This window comes from Neolamprologus multifasciatus, unplaced genomic scaffold, assembly GCF_963576455.1.
Source record: "Neolamprologus multifasciatus unplaced genomic scaffold, fNeoMul1.2 chr03_unloc_3, whole genome shotgun sequence".
In the NCBI taxonomy this organism is placed as follows: domain Eukaryota; kingdom Metazoa; phylum Chordata; class Actinopteri; order Cichliformes; family Cichlidae; genus Neolamprologus; species Neolamprologus multifasciatus.
The window spans coordinates 42968-70490 of NW_028181970.1; the positions used below are offsets into that span (position 1 = coordinate 42968).

The window sequence follows — 27523 nt, forward strand, 5'->3', positions numbered from 1 at the left end:
GAACACTCATTACAGTTTTAGCTAGTGTTCCTTTTTTTGTTTTTATTTTTATTTCCATTAACGAAAATGTTTTTTCACTTCTAGTTTTCGTTATTTCGTTAGTTTTCGTTAACGATAATAACCTTGGTGCCAGGCAGGTTCACATTTATGATGAACTATGATTAATTAACTGATGTTGAAACTGGAGCTTTACTGACCTCTGAAATTCCTCCTAAAGTGTTATTCAGTGTTGTGACAATCAGCTGCTTCAGCTGCTGCTGGGATGGGTTGTAGCAAGGAGAACAGAGAAAATCAAAATCAGAGTTTTTCTCTGAATTAAAAGCAAGGAAACAACAATATATTCTACATGGTGAAACTGACGGTTTCTGGTGTTTGGGTCTGTTTTTCTGTATTTATGCAGATAAAGTGTAAACTCAGATGAATTATACCATCAAATGTTAAAGGAAAATATCAGGATGAGTGTCTGTGAGCTGAGAAGGACGTGAAGCCAGCAGTTTATCCCAGAGCTGAAGCTGCTCTGTGTGCAGAGATGAGCTCAGATTCCTGCTGTGATTGATCAACAGTCACAGAAATGTAGACTTGTAGTTATTACTGCAGTATGGTCACAGCAGATACTGAGAAACATGTATTATGAGGATGGATGATCAAGTTTCTCACTCTCTCCTTTAAATCTCAGTTTTTTTCTTCTTCACAGTTTATCTGTTAATTTATTAATGAATAACACTGAAAGAGTTTCTGTTATATTTCCCCTTGAACATCAGCTTATTAGGGCGGCATTAAGAAATAGCCCCCCTCCAAAGAATGAATAAATGAATGATGATAATAATAAAATGATTAAAAAGCAGAGCTCAGAGTGGTAGAATGGTCAAACATGGATCCACGGTGGTTCAACTGCATTTGGTGACGTGACTAAAGCAAATCTTTCAAATAATCCCACCATCAACGGGATGTTGTCTCCTTTACTACGGTTACTTTACTTGGTCACCGTGTGAATTTCTTTGAATCGAACCCAATTCTTTTATTTGTTGGTTGTTGCATATTTAACCTCTAAAGTCAGGAAAGGAGGAGATGAGGCCTCAACAATGTTGGGTTGTAGCTGTGGTTCAGGTTAGAGTGAGTTTCCATGGAATAAATGTAAGTCAGTGAACTGGAAACATGACTGTGTTAAAACTTTTTCTTCCTTTTTATAATGAGTCTAATCAAAGGTGTACAGAAGTATCTCCACTTTGACTTTTCTGTGTCACCATCAGAGCTTCTGCACAGTGTGGAGAAAGATCCATAATCACAGCTGGACTGCAGACAGCCAGTCAGAGCAGCTGTGTACAAAGTAAGACTGAACATCTGTCTGCTGATGGACTCATTTCTGAAAACTGGACTTCTTGTGTTGTTCAGACATTGAAGAGTTTTCTTTCTCTTTAGTCTCATAGTTTTTCTTTCTTTCAGCAGATGTTGGTCTGCAGGAGGTTTTAGATGAACATAAGATCAGTCTGAGGAGGAGATGTGAACGTGTGACTGAAGGAAGTGATGAAACAGGAAGTAGAACCCTCCTCAACAGGATCTACACTGAGCTCTACATCACAGAGGGACAGAGTGAAGAGGTTCATACCCAACATGAGGTGAGGCAGCTGGAGACAGCTTCCAGGATGCATGCCCTCCATGACGCTCCAATCAGGTGCCAGGACATCTTTAAAGCCTTACCTGACCAACCTAGACCCATCAGAGTGGTTCTGACCAACGGCGTGGCTGGTGTTGGAAAAACCTTCTCAGTGCAGAAGTTCACTCTGGACTGGGCAGAGGGCTTGGAGAACCAACATGTCAGTGTGGTGGTTCTGCTTTCATTCAGGGAGCTGAACCTGATCAGAGATGAGCAGTACAGTCTTCTGGAGCTGATCCATGTTTTCCATCCAACATTACAGAAGGTCACAGCAGAGAAGCTGGCTGTCTCTCAGCTTTTGTTCATCTTTGACGGCCTGGATGAAAGCAGACTTTCATTGGATTTCACCAACAGGAAGCTGCTGTCTGATGTCACACAGAAGTCATCAGTCAGCCAGCTGCTGACAAACCTCATCCAGGGGAATCTGCTTCCCTCCACTCTCGTCTGGATAACTTCCCGACCTGCAGCAGCCAATCAGATCCCTCCTACATGTGTTGACAGGCTAACAGAAGTACAAGGCTTCACTGACGCCCAGAAGGAGGAGTACTTCAGGAGGAGATTCAGTGATGAAGAGCTGTCCAGCAGAATCATCTCCCACATGAAGACATGCAGGAGCCTCCACATCATGTGTAGTATCCCAGTCTTCTGTTGGATCACTGCTACAGTTCTGGAGCACATGTTGACTACAGAGCAGAGAGGAGAGCTGCCCAAGACCCTGACTGACATGTACTCACACTTCCTGCTGGTTCAGACAAAGAGGAAGAAGAACAAGTACCATAAGGGACATGAGACGAGTCCACAGGAACTGACGGAGGCTGACAGGGGAGTTCTTCTGAAGCTGGGGAGGCTGGCGTTTGAACATCTGGAGAAAGGAAACATCATGTTCTACCAAGAAGACCTGGAGCAGTGTGGTTTGGATGTGACAGAGGTCTCGGTGTACTCAGGAGTTTGTACAGAGATCTTCAAAAGAGAGTGTGTGATCTTCCAGAAACCAGTCTACTGCTTTGTTCATCTGAGCATTCAGGAGTTTCTGGCTGCTGTCTACATGTTCCACTGTTTCACCAACAGGAAGACAGAGGTGCTGAAGAACTTCCTGGGAGATTTTTGTTATGATTTAGAGTTCGGTGGTGTTTCTGATTTTGATGGGTTTGGTCGTAGAAATGGAAGAAATTTCAAATCTCTGGATGATTTCCTGAGGAGAGCCATGGAGAAATCCCTCCAGAGTAAAAATGGCCACCTGGACCTGTTTGTTCGCTTCCTTCATGGCCTCTTTCTGGAGTCCAACCAGAGACTCTTAGTAGGTCTGCTGGGTCAGACAGATATCAGTCCAGGAACCATCCAGAGAGTCATCAACAACCTGAAGGAGATGAACAGTGATGAAATCTCTCCTGACAGAAGCATTAACATCTTCCACTGTCTGATGGAGATGAACGACCTCTCAGTACATCAGGAGATCCAAGAGTTCCTGAAGTCAGAGAACAGATCCGAGAAGAAACTCTCTGAGATCCAGTGCTCAGCTCTGGCCTTCATGCTGCAGATGTCAGAGGAGGTTCTGGATGAGTTGGACCTGCAGAAGTACAAAACATCAGAGCAGGGACGACAGAGACTGATTCCAGCTGTGAGGAACTGCAGAAAGGCTGGGTGAGTCCAGATGTGATCATTAACATCATTGATCAGTGTAGGTTAGTAGTTTAATTTTGAAAATAAAATCACATTGTGACCACAAAGTGTTTGTGTCCGTACGCTGCAACCTTCCACACCATTCATTTATTGTACAGACTCAGCAGCAGCTCCATGGATCCCAAATCCAAGAGTGGAGAACAGATTTGAAGTGTCACATCCATGCAGTCACAGCTGTTTCCACCATGTTTCCACTGATATTAATCCTGTTCAATGACACGTTTCATATCTATGAATATGTTCTTTAGGACATCCACTGACATGTTTAAGTGTCCTGCTGGAAATCATGAAAAATCAGGTAACATCATTTTGACTTGCTGTCACCTGGATCTGGACTCATAAACACTGAAGCCCTGAACAGGAATACAAATCATTTTCTGCCAACTAGTGACACACCAGCAGATAATGGCTCAGAAAGCTAAAATGAGCCAATCATTTCTGTGTTTAGTTCCCCTGAAATCAAATCTGATATCAGCAGCTTTGACTTCATTCATCATTATCGTCCAGTGATGAGATTTCTGCTCCGTTTGGTAACAGTCAGCAGGTTTTTCCTGTGTGTGGACGTGAACAGTCGTACCTGACAGCAGGTAGCAAACAGAGATCATCTTTCCAGCTGGAACTCTTCACTGAGCTGAACTCATTCAAAATGTTCTGGAGTCAGATTCAAAACAGGAAACAGTCCAAATGTGTGTCTTCACTCTGACTCTGGATCAGATCTCAGTGACAGACTGTGGACATTATGGAAGCCTAAATGTGACACCATCTTCCTCCTTCATCTGCAGATTAAAGCCAAACAAAGATTCTCATTAAAAGTCTGCAGGTCTGAGAGAGACTAAATCGTTGTATCATGTCAAACACAGTAAGAGGAGCTGAAGCACAGATGTGAAGAGCAGATTCATCAGATTATGACCTCACTCTGTTTTGTCTTCATATACATTCAGTCTGTGTTTATAATGCAGATTTTCTGCTTTTATAATAACACATTTTATATTTTCTATCATCACAGACTGACTCTGTGTGGACTCTCGGAGACTCACTGTGAAGTTGCGGCCTCAGCTCTGAAGTCCAACCCCTCCCATCTGAAAGAGCTGGACATGAGTAGAAATTATGACTTCAAGGATTCAGGAGTGAAGCTTCTGTGTGCTGGACTGAAGAGTCCAAACTGTCGACTGGAGACTCTGAGGTGAGTTCACTGATTGCGGCTGTTGTTGTTTTTCTATATTTCAGGTCTTTGATTGATGTTTGAAACTTTCTTTAGTTCCTAAATGTTCAGGATGTGTCTGAAGACAAATGTGAAGAAGTTTGAGTGCTTTCAAAAATATTGTGTCTTTCCAAATGACTGAACAACAGTTTTTCCTTTTGGCTCCAAACAGAAGTGACAGACTTGAGCAGGGTTCATTTAAAGGCTGACAGAAGTGGAGTGGTGACGGGGAGATGTTTGACAGGACAGAGTTTCAGCCTCCACAGGTTCATGTTGTGCTCCATCAGTCAGTGAAGATGAAGTCAGTGCTGATGAGGCTGTAGAGTGTGTGAGGGATGTGAATGAGGATGATGAAGATCTGATGATAGCAGATAAAAACAGGCTGCAGAGACTTTGAGCCATACAGGGCACACAGTGTGTGTACAGAACAGCTGAAATCATTATGGAGGCCTCATTGGAATATGGAAGCATCACAGTACAGCTTCAGTGAAGCTTTAAAGTCTCTGATATGAGATGAGAAATGAAGCAGCCAGACCTTTTTCATGAGTGGAAATCCACTGTGACTGTGAGCTGCTGCTACAGCCTCCAGATTAGCCAGCAGCTCATCCTGCTCAACATTTTCACTAACTTTAATGGAAGTGTGATGTTTTCAGCTGGAGTGATGGTCAGGGTGGCCTCCCTCTCCTCTTCTTCTCCTCTTCCTCTTTCATTTGTAAAGCCACTTCTGCTGCTTTCATTCATTTGGAAGTCCTGTAGCTGAGCTTGGGAGAGACTAACAGCTTCGGCAGCAGAGGGGAGAAAGGCTGTAACACCACCACTTTACTCTGTTCTACCTGTCACATCATTTTATCAGGAAACAAATATGCTCATGTTTTTACTATGTTTGTCTTGAAGATGTAAGAAGATCACCTGGTGCTTTTTATTATTGTGTTGTTTTGTTTCCTGTCTCTTGGATGGAGCCCAGCTGTGCGTGGCCCCTGGGCCTGTGGTCAGAGTGTGTGCTTGATAATCCGGCCCAGGATGAGGCCAAACTGACATGGGATGAAATGTCTGTCACACATTTGAGCCTAATTTAAAAATATTAAAATAAATATTGAATAATAACAATAATAATAAAGGATCAGAAGATGACTTGTTGGAATGAAAATGAGCTTGTAGTTTGTCTGCTTTAAAAATGTGACTGGAAAAAGGTGTTGGACTTCAAATATGTCCATTTCTTTCACACTTCACCTTTAAAAGTGAAGCCTTGTGGTTCCTGGAAGGAAAAACACGACTTTTTCAAGTCTTTGTCCTGTTTTTATGATAAATGTACGACTTTAACGTGAAACATTCAGAGGTTTTTCTCTTGTTGTGTTTGTTTGAAGCTGCTTCCTGTTGGCTTCAGCTGTTTGGAGTTTCCATTTTCTAAACTTCTACATTCTGAACCTTCTTCAGCTCTGAACAGATGATGAAACACTGAATGATTTCAAGCTCACACTTTGTCTAATAAACTGACATCTTTCATTCTTTATACAGATTGTGGCGCTGTGGTTTGTCAGAGATCAGCTGTGATTATCTGGCAGCAGCGCTGAAGTCCAACTCCTCCCATCTGAGACAACTGGACCTGAGTGAAAACGACAACCTGCAGGATTCAGGAGTGAAGCATCTGTGTGGTTTTCTGGAGAGTCCAGGATGTGGACTTGAAACTCTGAGGTCAGTCAGCATGTTTTAGTTGTGCTGAGATGAATATGATGTGAAAGTTGTGCTGACACTAAACTGCAGACATCAGGCTGATATTATATTGATCCACACTGAGGATCTTCATGGTAAAGTCTGTTTGCTTCTTCTCTGGTTTAGTCCATTGACTGCAGCAGAACAATGTTCACATTTCAAACAGTGATACTCAACGTATGGCCCGCGGCCCACACGCGGCCTGCCCACCTTTCCTGATTCAGAGAGAGGGGACCCTGATTAACTGTGTAGTGTTCTTCCTCACAGTTCTAAGTATCAGACACAACAATGAATAATCCACAGCTGACTATCTTTAGCAGGTCAAAGGTCACGGCACACAGCAGACAGTGGGAAATATTATAATTCTGATCATTTTTTAGCACATATCCATATGTATAAAAACAAAGCTGACACTGTGATTCTTTATCAGAGGTGTGATCATCACAGCAGAGGCCTTTGTGTCAAAGTCACTGAGGATCAAACAGAAACACATGAAGCAGATTTTCCTTTTCTGGCTTTTTATAGCAGATAACCTTCAAAATATTCTGCAGTCCATCAAAAACTGAAGCAAACCATGAATCAACATGTGAACATGACCTGATGCTGCTGAAGTGAAGCAAAGTTACAGAGGTTTGATTACAGTCACAGCTGAGAGTTTGTAATCTGTCATCATTTTAAAAGGTTTAAATTTCTTCAGTATTGAACAGCAGAAATGAGGCTTTGTTTTTGGACGCCGACAGCAGTGAACACAAAGGCAGAGTGGTGCGTAATAAGCAGTGAATAATGCAGAAAACAGATTTTTGAAGGTAAACTGTTCTTGAAGTACACTGACAGAGAGAGAGAGCTGTGCAGGAAGTAAACGTCAAAGTCAGAGAGAATTCATGACGATGTTCATCAAACGTAAAGTGTAGTTTGGATCTTCTTTTGCTGCTGGTTCAGTCAGTTTTGGTTGGAGACAAATGAAACGTGCAGCTTCAGGATCTGTGAGCTGTCCACTTTCAGCCCCGACGACGTGTCCGTGTACGTGCCGTCGAGTGAACGATCCACGCTCTGCGTTTCCATCTTTGTGTGTTTAGCTGCTCTCATTTACTGTTTTATCTGTTTGGTTGTTGTTGAAATACTTTTGGGAGCTTTAACCTGAGATTCTGGCAAAATACATTTATATTAAAAATCAATTCAGGATTGAATGAATCAACATCGCTTTATTCAAATTAAAACCATTTAAATAGGAAAATCCTTTTTTTTTTTTACACCCACCTCTAATGCTGAATAATGTCAGCTGGTCCATGTGCAGCTGGCTGTGAGGCTCAGGGAGCGTCTACAAAGTTCAACACTGAAAGAACATCATCAATAAATATTGAGTAATAACTGGACTCTCATACAGCGAGACTCAAATGCCTTTAAACATCAGCTTATCTTGCTGATCCAAGTCCAACACTGAGTTTGTAAAAAAATGTTTGTCAATCATTTTGTTTGGTTTCTGAGGAAAATGATTCAATAACTTACTGCTAATACACAACATTTCATCATATTTCCTCATAACCCTCTTTTGTCTGACCATTTGAATCCCATTTGAATTTGCAATTAAGGATCCACAGAGTTTGGTGACAATAATGACAGTAGATGTTTGTGTGAAAGTGATGGAAGCAAATTAGTGTGTGATGTTCGTTCAGTGTTGCACTTTGTAGACGGTCCCTGAGCACTGGTCTCACAGCCAGCTGCAAATAGAGGCCAGTGTTGTTAGTCCAGGTCAGAAGATGACTTGTTGGAATGAAAATGAGCTTGTAGTTTGTCTGCTTTAATAATGTGACTGGAAAAAGGTGTTGGACTTCAAATATGTCCATTTCTTTCACACTTCACCTTTAAAAGTGAAGCCTTGTGGTTCCTGGAAGGAAAAACACGACTTTTTCAAGTCTTTGTCCTGTTTTTATGAGAAATGTACGACTTTAATGTGAAACATTCAGAGTTTTTTCTGTTGTCATGTTTTTTTGAAGCTGCTTCCTGTTAGCTTCAGCTGTTTGGAGTTTCCATTTTCTAAACTTCTACATTCTGAACCTTCTTCAGCTCTGAACAGATGATGAAACACTGAATGATTTCAAGCTCACACTTTGTCTAATAAACTGACATCTTTCATTCTTTATACAGATTGAGTGTCTGTGGTTTGTCAGAGATCAGCTGTGATTATCTGGCAGCAGCACTGAAGTCCAACCCCTCCCATCTGAGAGAGCTGCACCTGTACAACAACACCCTTCATGATTCAGGAGTGAAGCATCTGTGTGGTTTTCTGGAGAGTCCAGGATGTGGACTTGAAACTCTGAGGTCAGTCAGCATGTTTTAGTTGTGCTGAGATGAATATGATGTGAAAGTTGTGCTGACACTAAACTGCAGACATCAGGCTGCTATTATACTGATCCACACTGGGGATCTTCATGGTAAAGTCTGTTTTCTTCTTCTCTGGTTTAGTCCATTGACTGCAGCAGAACAATGTTCACATTTCAAACAGTGATACTCAACGTATGGCCCGCGGCCCACACGCGGCCTGCCCACCTTTCCTGATTCAGAGAGAGGGGACCCTGATTAATCGTGTAGTGTTCCTCCTCACAGTTCTAAGTATCAGACACAACAATGAATAATCCACAGCTGACTGTCTTTAGCAGATCAAAGGTCACGGCACACAGCAGACAGTGGGAAATATTATAATTCTGATCATTTATCAGCACATATCCATATGTATAAAAACAAAGCTGACACTGTGAGACTTGATCAGAGGTGTGATCATCACAGCAGAGGCCTTTGTGTCAAAGTCACTGAGGATCAAACAGAAACACATGAAGCAGATTTTCCTATTCTGGCTTTTTATAGCAGATAACCTTCAAAATATTCTGCAGTCGATCAAAAACTGAAGCAAACCATGAATCAACATGTGAACATGACCTGATGCTGCTGAAGTGAAGCAAAGTTACAGAGGTTTGATTACAGACACAGCTGAGAGTTTGTAATCTGTCATCATTTTACAAGGTTTAAATTTCTTCAGTGTTGAACAGCAGAAACGAGGCTTTGTTTTTGGACGCCGACAGCAGTGAACACAACAGCAGACTGGTGCGTAATAAGCAGTGAATAATGCAGAAAACAGATTTTTGAAGGTAAACTGTTCTTGAAGTACACTGAGAGAGAGAGAGCTGTGCAGGAAGTAAACGATTAAAAATCAATTCAGGACTGAATGAATCAACATCGCTTTATTCAAATTAAAACCATTTAAATAGGAAAATCCATTTTTTTACACCCGCCTCTAATGCTGGGTAATATCAGCTGGTTCATGTGCAGCTGGCTGTGAGGCTCAGGGAGCGTCTACAAAGTGCAACACTGAAAGAACATCATCCATAAATATTGAGTAATAACTGGACTCTCATACAGCGAGACTCAAATGCCTTTAAACATCAGCTTATCCTGCTGATCCAAGTTTGTAAAAACATGTTTGTCAATCATTTTTTTTGGTTTCTGAGGAAAATGATTCAATAACTTACTGCTAATACACAACATTTCATCATATTTCCTCATAACCCTCTTTTGTCTGACCATTTGATCCCATTTGAATTTGCAATAAAGGATCCACAGAGTTTGGTTACAATAATGACAGTAGATGTTTATGTGAAAGTGCTGGAAGCAAATGACTGTGTGATGTTCGTTCAGTGTTGCATGTTGTTGAAGTTTTCCGCTTAAATAAAGCCTGCACACGAGCGGTGAGCGGTAGCTAACATTCTTTAATCAAAGCACACAAAGACAACATACAACCAAGCTTGATGGAGCCCCTGCATGACCACGGGGCAGGGTCAGCAGAGTCTCACTGAGCCTAGCATGGCTCTCAGTTAAATACCTTCTCCATGAACAAAGGCAGTACACAGCTGTTTCACACCTTAAGGTTCACACTCCCTTGCTACTTCCCAGAGTCCTCGAAGAGACAAAAGACTGGTCCTGTGGAGTTCCTGTTTCCCCCAACATCCTTACTACACCCCCTACTATTTGTCTTAAGTATGAGTGTCAGACATGTTAAAATCCAGTGGCACCAAGGCATTATACAAAAATAATGTGATTAATCCATAAGTGAAAGAAATTCCTATACAATCCCACCCTTTGATTCTTAAATCAAGAATCACATTAAAACCAGAATTTCTTTCCTGACATTCTGTATATCACATCAACATTTTTGTACACTTAAAGGAGTTTCACACTGTGTATCCTCACTTCACTGTTCTCCCACCCTTTGTTCATCTTTAATCTTCCCCACAACCTAAGCTCTCACATGCAAATGGCAACAACAATGATACAGAAGAAAGGTCTTCTCCAGAGTGTCAAAGTACTTTGCATGGCAAAGTGAAACAGCATTAGGTGGTCATTCTCAGTCATGGTCATGGCTCCTGGTGTCTGTGCCATTTACAGAGTCATAATTCCAACGCTGATCTTCCTTGCGCTGTCACTTTTGGAGCTTGGCACGCTCTCTCCATCCCTCGATTTCTGTTCCAACGCGGCTGTAGATTTAACCCTTTAAAACCGATCGGAGCGGGCACGCTCTGTTTTGCATAACTATTTTTAAATCCCGGTAGCTCTGCAACCACGTAAGCTAGCGCAATAATTTTTTTTGCATATGAAACCGGAGGAGTTGTACTTACATCTTATGCCATCAGCTTGTCTTCGGTCACAGTTTCCTTCCACATACAGCTTTGCAAAAACTGCATAACAAGCACTTGCAGCAACAAAAACATAATATTCCAGAAACACGCTTTGCCGATCCGATCAGCTGTTCATAACACTTCCTACGTCCATCAGCGCGAACTATCGCATGTCCGCCATGACCTGCCTGAAACCGAAAGTGACATAATTTTGTGGAAATGTAGTTTTTTACCATATAGCCTCATGAGCCTATACTGGTGTTTTTAAAAGTTATCTTTGACTTTATGACTTTCTGTGTGGTTTCTGGGATGCTTAGGATTCATATTGCACTGCTGGAAATAGTTTATTTTGATGCATATGCTGCTTTTTTGCAAATTTGCACTATAATATTTATTTTCGTTTTTCCTGCAGTATATAAAAATTGGTGTATTTCAAAAATAAAACTATGAAGACACTCAAAATAAATTTCCTGTGGTGGGAAACTATTTTGTGCAACTTTTTTGTATTTACAGTTTTGAGGGATAAGCCTCTTAAATTTCTCTAACTAGACATATATGTTGAAAAACAAAAACGATTTTCAATTTTTTTGTAGTGTATTGCACTTTTTTACAATTTATATAATTACTATGCACTTAATGCAGACATATTATTAAAATTTAGACTGTAATGGTTGTATTGATGTATAGCAACTTGAAATGCTCCCAAAAATGGCTCCACAGCATGTAAAAATATAATATAAGCTCTGGCTGACTTGGTTCTATGGTAGGTCTTAAAGGGTTAAGGCAGAGCACGTCGTACACCTTAGTTGTCTTCCTCAATGTCAATGTCGAAATCTCTTTCATTTTATTTTAAGATTTTGCTGTTCAAAATCTCCTCATGACAATCCTTTGGAAGCCCAGTGGTGCAGCCCACTGTCGTTTGTCAGTTGTCCTGCAGATGGTTCCTGCTTCTCTCGGGTCCTGTTGAAGCGTTCTCTCCCAGTCATGGTCTGCATCTGCGCCTCAGTCAATCCTTCCATATCCCTCATGTCATGGTTCCTGCAATTTAAAAAATGAAAACTTCCCCGGAAAACCCTCTTTTGCCCTATGTCAGCTTATCACAATTAGACATGCACAATGAAGTTGTGCATTGTCTCTTAAAAATTCTCAGGGCTTCTCCCCTGAAGTAGCTTCACTTCAGGCCCTGTCGTAAGAAAAAACATTAGCCAGTGGTGTGTCCTGCTGTAAATCATGTGATTAGATCCTATGATTATGCCCTCTGCTGTGGAACAAGTGATGTAGATATTAGCGCAGCGCATCTGTATGCACACTTTCTCACAGTGACCTCTGCACTGTAAACAATACAAGGTCATGAATAACACACCGCTGGTAAATTCACAAAGACACAGAAAGTGGTAATTAAAAGGTTAAGTCAGCACGGCCCAAAAGCCCATGCAACCAAGGATATTGCTGTCACCTTTCTGCTCCTGTAAAAAGAAACATACATACATACACCCTTTTGTCACTGTCTAGGTGGAGGTGCAATCTTGCATACTGGTGTCCAGTCAGTCAAGAGTCAGTTCCCCATTTTTTATTTGCTGACAGTAGAACCTCTCGTGACGCAATACGTTTCTACTGCCAGCAATGACGTCATTTCACAAAATGAAAAAAAGAATTTAGACTGGATTACCTCGCTGAATCCTTTTTGCCAGGGACTTGTTTTCTGATTGTCTCAAATAACTGGCTTTCTCCCAAGCCCATTTTAATTTTGGAGAAGCTCACTTCAACATGTTGTGTAGCGCTTTCGATTCCGATCTTGCGGGCCTGCTTGAAAAAGAGAAAATTGCCAAACAAAAAAATTTCAGTGCACCGCTAAAAATAAAAAATATGAAGGCCTCTTTTAGAAGTTTTCTAAGCATACTCTTTTAGAATGATGAAAAAATAAGACTAATTGGCAGGTTCAAAGTGGTACCAAAAGAAAATGCCCAAAACTTTCATCCACCAGTCACACACCTCACACAACAGCAATATTCTATTAGATAATCAGTTTTTGTTTTCCCCCATGTACCCAGATGTGTGTCATGATAAGACCTCCCCCACGAATCAGAAACAAGAAACTCAATAATCTATTATTCTCCACTCATCTGACCCTCCTGCACCATTCTGCTCACCCCTGCAATGATTCAATCATCCTTCCCCAAAAATAATACTAGTTCACTAGTCTATGTATCACTTCTTAACCTACTAAGTGAACCGGACAAGATGATGGTAACAGAAATGCATGCTTAAAATACTGTTTGGTCTTTATGAGCTTCATTGCATGTGTGTATATGTTAGTAGGATTAATGCATTTTTTGTTTGTGTAATTTTTGTGTACCTCTCCTCTTTGCGGTGCTCCAGACACTTTTCAATTCTCCACGCAAGGCAGTCGTTTTTTTCTTCACAGTTTCCTAAACCCAAATTTCATTCCCACACTACAACAACCTTCCTCCATGTTTTCCCTTGCTCCTTCGACTGTGGTCTCATCTCAACTCTACCCCTTGCAGCAGTCCAGTGAGAGTCAGTTGTCTTTCAGCTTTGTCCTGTGTCTTTAACACTCTCATCTTGCCATTTTTGTGCCGAAAGTGGCAAATGTCCAATTCAAGCAGTGTTTTCAAAGGTCCATTCACACACAGTGAAGGTGCAGCTCGTTGGAAATGCACATCCATCCATCCAGTCATGATGATGCCATTTTTCTCCTTGCTGTCACTGTCTTGCACAGCTGTTGCTGCTGGACCTTTTCTTCACTGCTCAGGATGCTGCTGTGAGCTCTTGAGATCCATCTCGTTGTTCTGGAACTGCATTTCTTGTTTTCAGGGAGAGATTCTCGGAGCTTGTGTTATCAGGGTGACAAACACATGGAAGTTAAGCTGTAAAACAATTCAGCCAAAACTTGGCTTGAGTGTTTCTAATCATGTTAACCTATAATTTTCTTCCGACTGCTGCACGTGGAAAATTGATCCGGGTCTGCTCTTCACCTGCAAGTGACACACTGAGACATTTTGATCATTAAACACAAAACCCTTGCCCTAATTTTATTGCTTATTTTCATCAACAATTCTGCTAATTTTGTGTGTGTCCACCCTAGGGGAGCTGGTGGCCTGCAGAACCACCCTCTCCCGCTAGCTGGAAACAACTTTTACACACATTTCTACACTCCTCTCTCTTTTTTTTTCTTGTTTTTGTTTGTTCCCCATTTTCAACATTTTGTAACCCCATTTCTCACTGTTTTTACACACACATCAACTTTTCCCGCAAAACCATTCTCTGCAATCTTACACACCACACATTTACTCAATTCTTACGATACAGTCATGTATTGAGTTTTGTCTCTGGCCACCTGGTGGAAGGCCTACCGCTTTACTGGATCCAGCTTCCCATTACTACACGAGGCGTCCCCCATGAGGTTCCTTGCCTTCTACGGACCAAGGAACAAACACCGCAACTCTGCGCACTGTAGTACGCAGAAATGGACTCCGACAGTGTACCTGAATCGCTGTCCCTGTGACGTACTTGGACCGAACACAGGTCTGGGCCGGCTTCTACCCAACAGCGCACTCGAGCCAGTGTCCTTGTGCTGGACCGTACCCAACACAAGCCTGGGACCTCAAACCGCCAGGATTTTCCTCCGGAGACACGAACTCCAGAGTCAGCCAGCGTTCCCCCCCTCGGCCAGACAAAAAAACTCTCCATGACTGGCTACAACTCACCCATCTGCTAGAGTCCCCTCAAAATGGTCTCGGAGGTGACTGAAACACACGGCTCCATGACTCCTCCATTTCCTTTGCTTCAACAGCTGGTAGGACAAAGGCAGCTTTTTCCTCAGGGGTGATCAGCCCATCCACGGAACCGTTGTTCAGCGACCACACAGACCATCCCATCCTCGTCGCCATTTTGTTGTGGAAGTTTTCCGCTTAAATAAAGCCTGCACACGAGCGGTGAGCGGTAGCTACCATTCTTTAATCAAAGCACACAACGACAACATACAACCAAGCTTCATGGAGCCCCTGCATGACCATGGGGCAGGGTCAGCAGAGTCTCACTGAGCCTAGCATGGCTCTCAGTTAAATACCTTCTCCATGAACAAAGGCAGTACACAGCTGTTTCACACCTTAAGGTTCACACTCCCTTGCTACTTCCCAGAGTCCTCGAAGAGACAAAAGACTGGTCCTGTGGAGTTCCTGTTTCCCCCAACATCCTTACTACACCCCCTACCATTTGTCTTAAGTATGAGTGTCAGACATGTTAAAATCCAGTGGCACCAAGGCATTACACAAAAATAATGTGATTAATACATGAGTGAAAGAAATTCCTATACATGCACTTTGTAGACGGTCCCTGAGCACTGGTCTCACAGCCAGCTGCACATAGAGACCAGTGTCCAGGTCAGAAGATGACTTGTCGGAATGAAAATGAGCTTGTAGTTTGTCTGCTTTAATAATGTGACTGGAAAAAGGTGTTGAATTTAAATGTGTCCATTTCTTTCACACTTCACCTTTAAAAGTGAAGCCTTGTGGTTCCTGGAAGGAAAAACACGACTTTTTCAAGTCTTTGTCCTGTTTTTATGAGAAATGTATGACTTTAATGTGAAACATTCAGAGTTTTTTCTCTTGTTGTGTTTGTTTGAAGCTGCCTCCTGTTGGCTTCAGCTGTTTGGAGTTTCCATTTTCTAAACTTCTACATTCTGAACCTTCTTCAGCTCTGAACAGATGATGAAACACTGAATGATTTCAAGCTCACACTTTGTCTAATAAACTTACATCTTTCATTCTTTATACAGATTGAGTGTCTGTGGTTTGTCAGAGATCAGCTGTGATTATCTGGCAGCAGCACTGAAGTCCAACCCCTCCCATCTCAGAGAGCTGGACCTGAGTAACAACAAGCTGCAGGATTCAGGAGTGAAGCATCTGTGTGGTTTTCTGGAGAGTCCAGGATGTGAACTTGAAACTCTGAGGTCAGTCAGCATGTTTTAGTTGTGCTGAGATGAATATGATGTGAAAGTTGTGCTGAGACTAAACTGCAGACATCAGGCTGATATTATACTGATCCACACTGAGGATCTTCATGGTAAAGTCTGTTTTCTTCTTCTCTGGTTTAGTCCATTGACTGCAGCAGAACAATGTTCACATTTCAAACCTTCAAAGAAGAAGAAAAATTTTCCACTGGATAATTCACTGTGAAACTCTCAAACTCTTCATTCCACCTTAAAGTCTGTCTGACACTGAAATCCAAAGCAAAATGTGCGTTTGCTTTACAGACAGCAGTCCAACACAATCATACACACATCATTCAAAACACAGTCCAACATCCAAATCTCCTCCACTGCCAGCATGAATGATGGGAAAGAGAAGGACGAACACTCTGACATTCAGGGTTAGAATGAGTTTAATAAAGCAGACTGTGAAGATCAAAGCTGCATTAGAAAGCTTACATGAATGAATGAGTGGACAGAAGTGGACAGAGATCATCTGAAGCACTTCAACGGCTTTAAATCAGCACATTTCTTTTTATTCTTTATCAACTCTGTTAGTTTGTCTCAGTTTTCTGTGGAATGAAGCTAACAGCAGGCTAATAAGATGCTGACCAATAGGTTTCTATTAAAGGTTGTAATTTGTATATGAAAAAGTGCTTTGGCTCAGCTTACAGGTAGAATACAGCTGCTGGATGGGATTAGCATGTCATAGCTACCTACCAAACTGCTAACTGGGGGATTTCAAGCCATCTATGAATCATTTTTGCTAACTGTTTATTCAGCTTAGGCCCACAGGGCTGCAGCCTGTGCCCTAGCTGTCATAGGGCAAGAGGCGTGGTCCACCTGCACAGGTGAGCAGTCCATCACAGGGCAAACAGAGAGAGACAGAGAAGCACTCTCTCACATCCACACCTACAGCCAATTTAGAAGCACCAATGAACCTAGGCAGCATTTCATTGGACTGTGGGAGAACATCCAACCTCCACAGAAAGGCCAACAAGCTTCAACCTACAACCTTCTTGCTTTAAGGCACTAGTGCTAACCACTTTTCCCCATTTCAGTCCAAATCCTGCATCTTCCTGTTTCTGACTCCAGGCCAGCTCCACTAACACTTTCTCATCAGACACTGCCACCTAGTGGAGGAAGTCTTATTTCCATTTGAAGCTTCAGATTACAGTTAGTTCCTTTACAAAGAGGTGGAGGTGGTGGGGCCACAGCACTATCATCACTGAGTGCCATAGGACACTTAACCTTTGTTTCCATATGCTGGGAACTTCCTGTTGTTCCAAGGAAGACTGGAAAATGTGTGAAAATCTCCCAGTCAGTTCCTCACAGCACACTTCAATCGTTTCCCTCCCACAGCATCAGGGCCAGGGCTTTTTCTCTCTTTGGTCCCCATAAGAGTTTTCTCGCACAAACACCTCATCAGTGGGACTCTCAGAGCTACCAGCCCTTTGCTACAATCACAAAGCTATTCATTGAAATCAATGATATCAAAGCTGGAATCAAATGAGTCCAAGTCTTCTGCTGATTCAGCATCACATTCATCTTTGCTCCTTGTTCTGCGTCCCCACCATGGACTTCATTCCTTTCCAAGCCAGCCTTGAGTGTCCTTTATTCAGCTCATCCTCTGCTTTACTTTTACACCTGATTTTAGCTACTTTATCTCTCTTTCAACAAGTTTCTGTGCCTCAACCTTTTTCTTCTCTCCCTCATAACAAGACAGCTTCTTCTACCTGAGAACATGTTGGAGTGATTTACTAATCCAGGGCTGCTTATTGGGGAAAATACTTCCTGTTTCCAAAGTAATCCCCATTTTCCCCAGAAAGAAATGTAAGTAGAAATTTATGATCTACGTGAAAACATGAGCCTTTAAAAAGTCCCATTGGGTGCAGTCCAAGCAGTCCCTGAGTCCCAGTATACAGTCTTTAGTCCAGACTGGAACAACTGTGTGCCCAGTTTGAGCTCTCTTCAGTCCTGTGACCTGACAGACCCAGAGGGGCCATCACATCACATTTAGAAGCTCCCCTAATGGAGCCACAACACATGTCCAATACTTAGTCTGTCTTGTTGGACCAACTGGAAGAAATGATTCAAGGACTTAGTCACAGAACAGAGATTCAAATCCCCAAAATCAAACTGGCTGCATCAGGACATATAGTCTGAAACTCTGCACAGTTTCCTGTTTGAAGCTGCTTCCTGTTGGCTTCAGCTGTTTGGAGTTTCCATTTTCTAAACTTCTACATTCTGAACCTTCTTCAGCTCTGAACAGATGATGAAACACTGAATGATTTCAAGATCACACTTTGTCTAATAAACGTACATTTTTAATTCTATATACAGATTGAGGGGCTGTGGTTTATCAAAAATCAGCTGTGATTATCTGGCAGCAGCACTGAAGTCCAACCCCTCCCATTTGAGAGAGCTGGAGCTGAGATACAACAAGCTGAAGGATCCAGATGTGAAGCAGCTGTCTGATCTTCAGCAGAGTCCAGACTACAGACTGGAGACTCTGGTGTAAGTAGAGTGATCGAGTGAGTGGGTGGTGCTGTCAGCAGTATTGTACTAAACACAGCATGAAACAAAGATCCAGTGTTTCCTGTAAAGCTGCAGCTTCTCAGTGAAGCTGTGAGAGGAGAATGGTGACAGGCTTCAGGATTGGACACAAACACTTCCTGTTTCTGAAGTATATGGTCACCATAGTGACAGCTGACACGCTCTGATCAAACACGGTCAACAGCCAATCAGCCCTCTGAACAAAGCAGCACGCAGACCAATGACTGCATTCATTTCCAAGTTTAAAGCAGCGAAGAACACAGTCTGTAGGTGAGGAAGAATTTAGTGAGAGCAGATGTTTGGATGGAATTCCTCCTGTTAACAGCTGGAACCGTCCATCTGGATTGTTGGGCTTGTTGTTGGGCTTCCTACAGAGCTCAGAGTGGACACACCAAGGTTCTTCTAATGAATGAAAGTCCAACTCAAACTAGGAGTGAAAAACATCGTCATCAACTTCAATAAAAATCCAAAGATTAGAAAAAGTGAAGCAACAATGAGTCCTAGTACAGTCCCAGCACTGAAGTCCCTGCTGCTCTTTATACTGGATGTGCTGCATCACTGACTGACAGCTGATGAAGAGTCTCTGGAAACACTAGTTTATCTCCTCTGCTCTTCCTTTTTCTCTCTGCAGGAGGTGCTGATGGTAAACAGGACGGTGTGTGTGCTGAGAGAGGAGGAGCTGTGTCCTGATGAGCCAGAGATGTTGAAGCAGCAGCAGCTTGTGTGTAGAGACGCTCTGACTGGGCCATGTTACTGGGAGGCGGAAAGGAGAGCTTCATCCAGCAGTGACTGACAGAGGAATAAGAAGAAGTGCAGATGACTGTCAGTGCTGCAGAGTGAACTGCTCTGAGAACAGCTCCACTGTCAGACACAATGTAGAGTCCAGCATCATCCCTGTGTGTCCCTCTGGATCTGACAGAGGATCATCAGTGTATCTGGACAGCTCTGCTGCTGCTCTGTCCTTCTACAGAGACTGTAGAGACTTTATTTCCTTCTCCTGTATCTGCTCAAAGTATTTCTATTGAAACTGTGGCCTCGTACACATACCTCGGTATTGTGATTGATTGCAGTCGTTCCTATAAGCCACACATTGAACATCTAATAAAGACACTGAGGCTGAAGTTGGGCTTCTCTTCCAGGAACAGATCATGTTTCACAGGAAAAAGCTTGTTGCTGCCACCTTTTTTTTTTTACCTGCCCTGGATTACAGTGACATGATTTATATGAATGACTCTGCTCGCTCTCTTCATCTGTTGGATTTTGTCCATCATGGGGCATTAAGATTTATAACTGTCTGTAAACTTTTAACACACCACTGTACTCTGTGTTCTCTGATTAACTGGTCCTCATTGGTCTTACACAGGATGGACCATTAGTATCATTTTATCTATAAATCTGTTTCTGGTTTACTGCCTCCTATTTATCAGAGTACATGTTAGGCAAACAGTTTAGTCATAGCCTGCAGTCTCAGGACATCATTACATTCACTGTTCCATCAGTTCATGCAGAGCTTGGGAAGAAGGCGTTCTCCTTTTCTGCTCCGTCTTCATGGAAAACATAACCGAAGGATTTAAGGCTCTCAGTTGATTTCACTTGCAGACTTCAAAAGACGTACACATGTTTTTGTGAAACCATCTCTGGGAACTTGTTCTCGTTTTTAATATTACTGAATACATTACACAAACTTTTCTTTTATTGTTGTAATTTTAATATGTTTGTCTGGAACAGGTCTCTCTTGTAAATGAGACATTGAGTCTCAATGAGCCGACCTGTATAAATAAAGCTTCAATTACAAAGTCCTTTGTTTAAAAGTTCCTCCAGCTGCCAGTGGGACGTGCTGTGGCACTATCAGTTGCTGAGCCTTTATATTGTTAGTTAGAAACTACAAATATAATGGCTCACTGTATTTCAGAATCAGAGAAACTTTATTAATCCAGGAGGGAAACTGAGTTGTCATAGCAGCAAATATACAAGAAACAACAAGCACTCATATAAAGTGAGTGTAGAAACAGAGTTATGATGGATAAATATTCAGATAAATAGAGAAATATAGGTATAAATATACATACCAGTATAAAAGGATAAGTATGTGTGCAAATATATTGTGGTGTACAAAATGACAGGCTGCATTGAGGTGTGATTATTTCTGTTCCACATGTGTGGATCTGACCCAAGTGGATGAATTGAAGAGTCTGAAGGCAGCAGAAGGAACGATCTCCTGTAACGTTCCCTCAGACAGCAGGGTTGAAGGAACCTGTTGCTGAAACTGCTGTGCAGATTGTCCAGTGTATCATGGAGGGTGAGAGTCATTGTCCATGATTGACAGCAGTGTGTCACAGATCACCTCCTCCAGGTGTTCCATTTACCATCTGAGCCTTTGTAGAAAGTAAAGCTGGCTCAGACCCTTTTTGTAGGCAGCGTCCATGTTAGCAGACCACTCCACCTTGTGATCCACATGAACTCCCAGATACTTTAAGGATGTGACTATTTCAACATAATTCCCACCAGTGCAGACAGAGGAGGGATCTGTTTCTGCCAAAGTCCACCACCAGCACCTTTGTTTTGACCACATTCAGTTTCAGGTGATTCTCCTCACACCACCTCACGAACCGACCAATCAGTCCTCTGTACTCCTCTTCCCTTCCCATTCCCTCTTTAATCCAGGATCTCAACCAGTTTTATTTCTCCAGATAAAATTAAAGTTTATTTGATTAATAGCTTTTGTTCATTTATCTGGAATGACATTAGTGTGCGTTGGATTGATACATATTGGCAAACTTTCCATTTCTGTTAGATAAATTCTCCCTAAATTGATAAATTGCTCTAAAGCTGTCATGTTGTGCTGTGTGCAGGCAGGCAGAAGTGGTGGATCCAAAATGCAGGACTCTTTGAGACGAGATTTAAACTGAAAACCCAGCTTTATTGCTGTACAAACTCCTCATAAAACAAAACTCACAAAAAGCAATGCAAAAACAAGACGCTGAGGACCGGACATAACAAACACACAGCAAGTTGAGGGGACGACGCGACAGAGAGCACAGGGCCTATATACACAGGGAAGTAATCAGGGAAAGAGAAACAGGAGGGAGACACAGCTGGGAGGGTTTGGGCTAACGAGACACGGGGGCAAAGCTACACACACTGACATGAGACAACCCTTCACAATAAAACAGGAAACAAGAAACAGACGCAGACTTGACACTGAACCTATACTAAACACGAGACACAACCTAAGAACTAATCCCTCACTGAGAATAACAGAAACATAGAATACCAATAAACAAAGCATAACAAAAGCATTGGGATACAAACCATAAAACAAAGTAATATAACAACTGAAAATGCTGGTTCAAAATGACCCAGAACTGTGACAAAAGCCCAGAGTTCAGTTTGGTCTTGAATTCTTTTAGTTTCTTCTCCACGTTCAACGACCGATTTACTTTTTGGTCCTTTGTGAGATGAATTTCCAAATATCTTATTTCTGATTTAACAGGAATGTTACAGAAAACTTTTTCTAGTTTATCATTTATGGCAAAGAGTTCACAGTTATTAGGATTTAATATTAATCCAGATGACAGACCAGGGATGAGGGATCCTGATCTGACTGTCTCCTGTCGGTGGCGCTGTCACTTGGTGTTCGCTCGCTCTGTGGTAGAGTATCACTTCCTGTTCCTGCTCAAACACAGTGGTGTTTCTGAGTAGCTTATTTGCTTAGCAGTTTAATTAACAACTTTTAAATACATTCTTTTTTCATAGTATAATCTTCACGTGCTTCATCCGAAGCACACTTTCTGTGTACTCACTACCTAATTTATAGCCAAAGTATTCACTCACTGTCTCTGTACTGTTTCGCTAGCTTAGCTCATAGCCGACTCGTTAGCACCATGGCTACTTCACCTGTCCCTCCTGCACTTTCTTGCTCATTGTGTCAGATGTTTAGTTACTCCTCGGCCTCCTTTAGCAGTAGTGATATCTGTAACAAATGTAGCATATTTGCAGCTCTGGAGGCCAGGATTACTGAACTGGAGACTCGGCTTCGCACCCTTCACTCACCCTTAGCTAGCCAGCCCCCTGTAGCTGGTGCAGCCGAAGATAGCGTAGGCCCCGCTAGCTTTTCCCCGGCAGATCCCAAGCAGCTGCGGAAAGAGGGCGGCTGGGTAACGGTGAGGAGGAAGCATAGTCCTAAACAGAAGCCCCAGGTACACCACCAACCCGTTCATTTGTCTAACCATTTTTCCCCACTCGGTGACACACCCGCTGGGGGTCAAACTCTGGTAATTGGTGATTCTGTTCTCAGACATGTGAAGCTAGAGACACCGGCAACCATAGTCAATTGTCTTCCAGGGGCCAGAGCAGGCGACATTGAAGGAAATTTAAAACTGCTGGCTAAGGGTAAACGTAAATTCAGTAAAATCATAATTCACGTCGGCAGTAATGACACCCGGTTACGCCAATCGGAGGTCACTAAAATCAATATTGAATCGGTGTGCAACTTTGCCAAAACAATGTCGGACTCTGTAGTTTTCTCTGGTCCCCTCCCCAATCAGACCAGGAGTGACATGTTTAGCCGCATGTTCTCCTTAAATTGCTGGCTGTCTGAGTGGTGTCCCAGAAATGATGTGGGCTTCATAGATAATTGGCAAACCTTCTGGAGGAAACCTGGTCTTGTTAGGAGAGATGGCATCCATCCCACTTTGGATGGAGCAGCTCTCATTTCTAGAAATATGGACAAATTTATTAAACCCCTCAAAATATGACTATCCAGAGTTGGGACCAGGAAGCAGAGTTGCAGTCTTACACACCTCTCTGCAGCTTCTCTCCTCCTGCTACCCCCCCAAAAACCCATCTCCATAGAGACTGTGTCTGCTTCCAAAAAGACAAAAAACAAACTAACAGCGACAAACAACGTAAACATTTACAAAGAAAGAACAATACAGTATCCACATCTGAACCAAAGAGTAAAACAGTGAAATGTGGATTATTAAATATTAGGTCTCTCTCCTGCAAGTCTCTGTTAGTACATGACTTAATAATTGATCAACAAATTGATTTACTCTGCCTTACAGAAACCTGGTTGCAGCAGGATGATTATGTTAGTTTAAATAAATCAACACCCCCGAGTCATTCTAACTACCAGAAATCTCGAAGCACAGGTCGAGGGGGCGGTGTGGCAGCAATTTTTCACACCAGTCTATTAATTAATGAAAGACCAAGACAGACTTTTAATTCATTTGAAAGCCTGATGCTTAACATTGTCCACCCCAGCTGTGAAACTCAGAAACCAGTCTTACTTGTTATCATCTATCGTCCACCTGGGCCTTACACAGAGTTTCTGTCTGATTTCTCAGACTTTATATCTAATTTAGTTCTGAGCTCAGATAAAATAATTATTGTGGGTGATTTTAACATCCATGTTGATGCTAAAAATGACAGCCTCAACATGGCATTTAATCTGTTGTTAGATTCAATTGGTTTCTCTCAAAATGTAAAAGAACCCACCCACCACTTTAATCACACTCTAGATCTTGTTTTAACATATGGCATAGAAACTGAACATTTAACAGTGTTTCCTGAAAACCCTCTCCTGTCTGATCATTTCTTGATAACATTTACATTTACAATAATTGATTACGCAGCAGTGGAGAGTGGACTTTATCAAAGTAGATGTCTTTCTGAAAGCGCTGTAACTAAGTTTAAGAATATAATCCAGCCACTGTTATCATCGTCAATGCCCTGTACCAACACAGAGCAGAGCAGCTATCTGAACGCTACCCCAACAGAGGTCGATTATCTTATTAATAATTTCACCTCCTCACTACGTACGACTCTGGATACTGTAGCTCCAGTGAAAACTAAGGTCTCTAATCAGAAGTACCTGACCCCGTGGTATAATTCTCAACCACGTACCCTAAAGCAGATGACTCGTAATCTGGAGAGGAAATGGCGTGTCAAAAATTTAGAGGATCATCATTTAGCCTGGAGAAATAGTTTGTTGCTTTATAAGAAAGCCCTCCGCAAAGCCAGAACAGTTTACTACTCATCACTGATTGATGAAAATAAGAACAACCCCAGGTTTCTCTTCAGCACTGTAGCCAGGCTGACAAAAAGTCAGAGCTCTTTTGAGCCAACCATCCCTTTAACATTAACTAGTGATGACTTCATGAACTTCTTCACAAATAAAATTTTTATCATTAGAGAAAAAATTACCAATAATCATCCCACAGATGTAATATTATCTACAGCTACTCTTAGTACCATTGATGTTAAGTTAGACTCTTTTTCTCCAATCGATCTTTCTGAGTTAACTTCAATAATTACTTCCTCCAAACCATCAACTTGTCTTTTAGACCCCATTCCTACATAACTGCTCAAAGAAGTCCTGCCATTGATTATTCTTCGATCTTATATATGATCAACCTATCTCTAATAATTGGCTATGTACCACAGGCCTTCAAGGTGGCTGCAGTTAAACCTTTACTCAAATAGCCATCTCTAGACCCAGCAGTCTTAGCTAATTATAGTCCAATCTCCAACCTTCCTTTCATATCAAAAATCCTTGAAAGAGTAGTTGTCAAACAGCTAACAGATCATCTGCAGAGGAATGGTTTATTTGAAGAGTTTCAGTCAGGTTTCAGAGTTCATCACAGCACAGAAACAGCTTTAGTGAAGGTTACAAATGATCTTCTTATGGCCTCTGACAGTGGACTCATCTCTGTGCTTGTCCTTCTTGACCTTAGTGCAGCATTCGATACTGTTGACCATAATATCCTATTAGAGCGATTAGAACATACTGTAGGTATTACAGGTATTGCACTGCAGTGGTTTGTATCATATCTATCTAATAGACTCCAATTTGTGCATGTAAATGGAGAGACTTGGATGGCCACTAACTTTCTGCTTCTTAACTCAGATAAAACTGAGGTCATTGTACTCAGCGCTGAAAAGCTTAGAAATATGGTATCTAACCAGATTCTTACTCTGGATGGCATTACCTTGGCCTCCAGTAACACTGTGAGGAACCCAGGAGTCATTTTTGACCAGGATATGTCCTTCAACGCACATATTAAACAAATATGTAAGACTGCGTTCTTCCATTTGCGCAACATCTCTAAAATTAGAAATATCCTGTCTCAGAGTGATGCTGAAAAACTAGTTCATGCATTTATTACTTCCAGGCTGGACTACTGCAATTCATTATTATCAGGATGTCCAAAAAACTCACTGAAAAGCCTTCAGTTAATCCAAAATGCTGCAGCAAGAGTACTGACAGGGACTAGAAAGAGAGAGCATATTTCTCCTGTTTTGGCTTCCCTTCATTGGCTTCCTGTTAAATCCAGAATTGAATTCAAAATCCTGCTCCTCACATACAAGGTCTTAAATAATCAGGCCCCATCTTATCTTAATGACCTTGTAGTACCATATCACCCTATTAGAGCACTTCGCTCCCGCTCTGCAGGCCTACTTGTTGTTCCTAGAGTATTTAAAAGTAGAATGGGAGGGAGAGCCTTCAGTTTTCAGGCCCCTCTTCTGTGGAACCAGCTTCCAGTTTGGATTCGGGAGACAGACACTATCTCTACTTTTAAGATTAGGCTTAAAACTTTCCTTTTTGCTAAAGCATATAGTTAGGGCTGGACCAGGTGACCCTGAATCCTCCCTTAGTTATGCTGCAATAGATGTAGGCTGCCGGGGCTGACTTTCCAGTCACCTTTCTCGCTCACTATGTATTAACAGACCTCTCTGTGTTGAATCATATCTGTTATTAACCTCTGTCTCTCTTCCACAGCATGTCTTTTATGCTGTCTTCCTTCTCTCACCCCAACCGGTCGCAGCAGATGGCCGCCCCTCCCTGAGCCTGGTTCTGCCGGAGGTTTCTTCCTGTTAAAAGGGAGTTTTTCCTTCCCACTGTCGCCAAAGTGCTTGCTCATAGGGGGTCATATGATTGTTGGGTTTTTCTCTGTATCTATGAAGCGCCTTGAGGCGACTTTTGTTGTGATTTGGCGCTATATAAATAAAATTGAATTGAATTGAATTGAAGTTTTGGAGAGTTTTTCTACATTTTTCACTAGTTATTGGAACTCTATTTTTTTATCTTGAAGATGGCCGTTATAAAGAGAGAGAGAGTGTGTGTGTGTGTGTGTGTGTGTGTGTTTGAGAGAGAGAAAGTGCGAGAGGTTGCGTCTTGATTGAAGTCGAGTAGTTAATAGTCAGTAAGTGACTGGCTGCTCCCGTATGGGATTAGAACGATGCCACCTTATCCCACAGTGCAGCCAATGATGTGATTCACATTCGTATATATGCAGCTAATCAACGTGGTTGACAGGCTATGACAGCGTCCTTATGTGCCGACACCGGTGTTTTAGCGAGCAAAGCGGCTGATGTGGAGTGATACATCTGCTGTTGTCAGGCCTGCAGGTATCAGGCTGTTGTTCTCCTTCATCTCATAGTGGACAGAAATTATTTTTTGCAGTGGCACAAATAATTTGTGTGGCATCAGATTTGATGCAGAACAGCTGATTGTTCTGTAAATAGTTTGAAATGTTTATTTTAAAAACACCTTAGCTGCATTTTTAGGTAAACAGCTGCAAAAAAACTTTGTTGTTTGCAAAACTCACATAACTCATAACTCAAACATGACAAAAATCCAAACGCTGAACTGCACCTATGCCTCAGAGCTTCATTCCAACACGTCAAATTAATGACGTTCCTTTCAATAAACCTTGGACACACACAATTAACATGGGTAACATCCCCCACTAATCTGCCTGTTAAACCTAACTAACTCAGCCTAGTCTTTCGTACATACTGGCGATGGGTATTTATGTACCTCCATACCGTCAGCTGTGAGGAAGACAAACTGTCTTAAACACAAACTGCGGCGGTACTCCCAAGCCAATGGCTTCAGCCGCCTGATGCACAATAACTAGAAAGCAAATCAGTACAACGCCTAATGCAGGTGAAACTGCTGAAACCTAACAGGGGAGTAAGACTCCTGATTGAAACCAGCTGTGTGAAGCCACAGGCTTACTCTAAAAGGCAACAGCGAACCATAAAACTCTCACCAATAA

At 42.1% G+C, this 27523-nt stretch overlaps 1 protein-coding gene across 3 annotated transcripts in view; it reads left to right on the forward strand.

The window, feature by feature from the left end:
* Nucleotides 1-27523, forward strand: part of LOC146490550 (NACHT, LRR and PYD domains-containing protein 12-like) — a 107820-nt gene that overhangs the window by 14541 nt on the left and 65756 nt on the right. The window contains exons 7-14 of one of the 3 annotated variants that reach the window (XM_085152952.1): nucleotides 1251-1327; nucleotides 1444-3295; nucleotides 4341-4517; nucleotides 6051-6227; nucleotides 8391-8564; nucleotides 15711-15884; nucleotides 18246-18419; nucleotides 19093-19114. In XM_085152952.1, coding sequence (XP_085009078.1) covers nucleotides 1251-1327; nucleotides 1444-3295; nucleotides 4341-4517; nucleotides 6051-6227; nucleotides 8391-8564; nucleotides 15711-15884; nucleotides 18246-18419; nucleotides 19093-19099 — 2812 coding nt within the window. In that variant the 3' untranslated portion in view covers nucleotides 19100-19114. Of the gene's footprint in view, nucleotides 1-1250; nucleotides 1328-1443; nucleotides 3296-4340; nucleotides 4518-6050; nucleotides 6228-8390; nucleotides 8565-15710; nucleotides 15919-18245; nucleotides 18420-19092; nucleotides 19115-27523 lie in introns of those variants that run through there. The other 2 variants (XM_085152951.1, XM_085152953.1) reach the window with 2 other exon arrangements.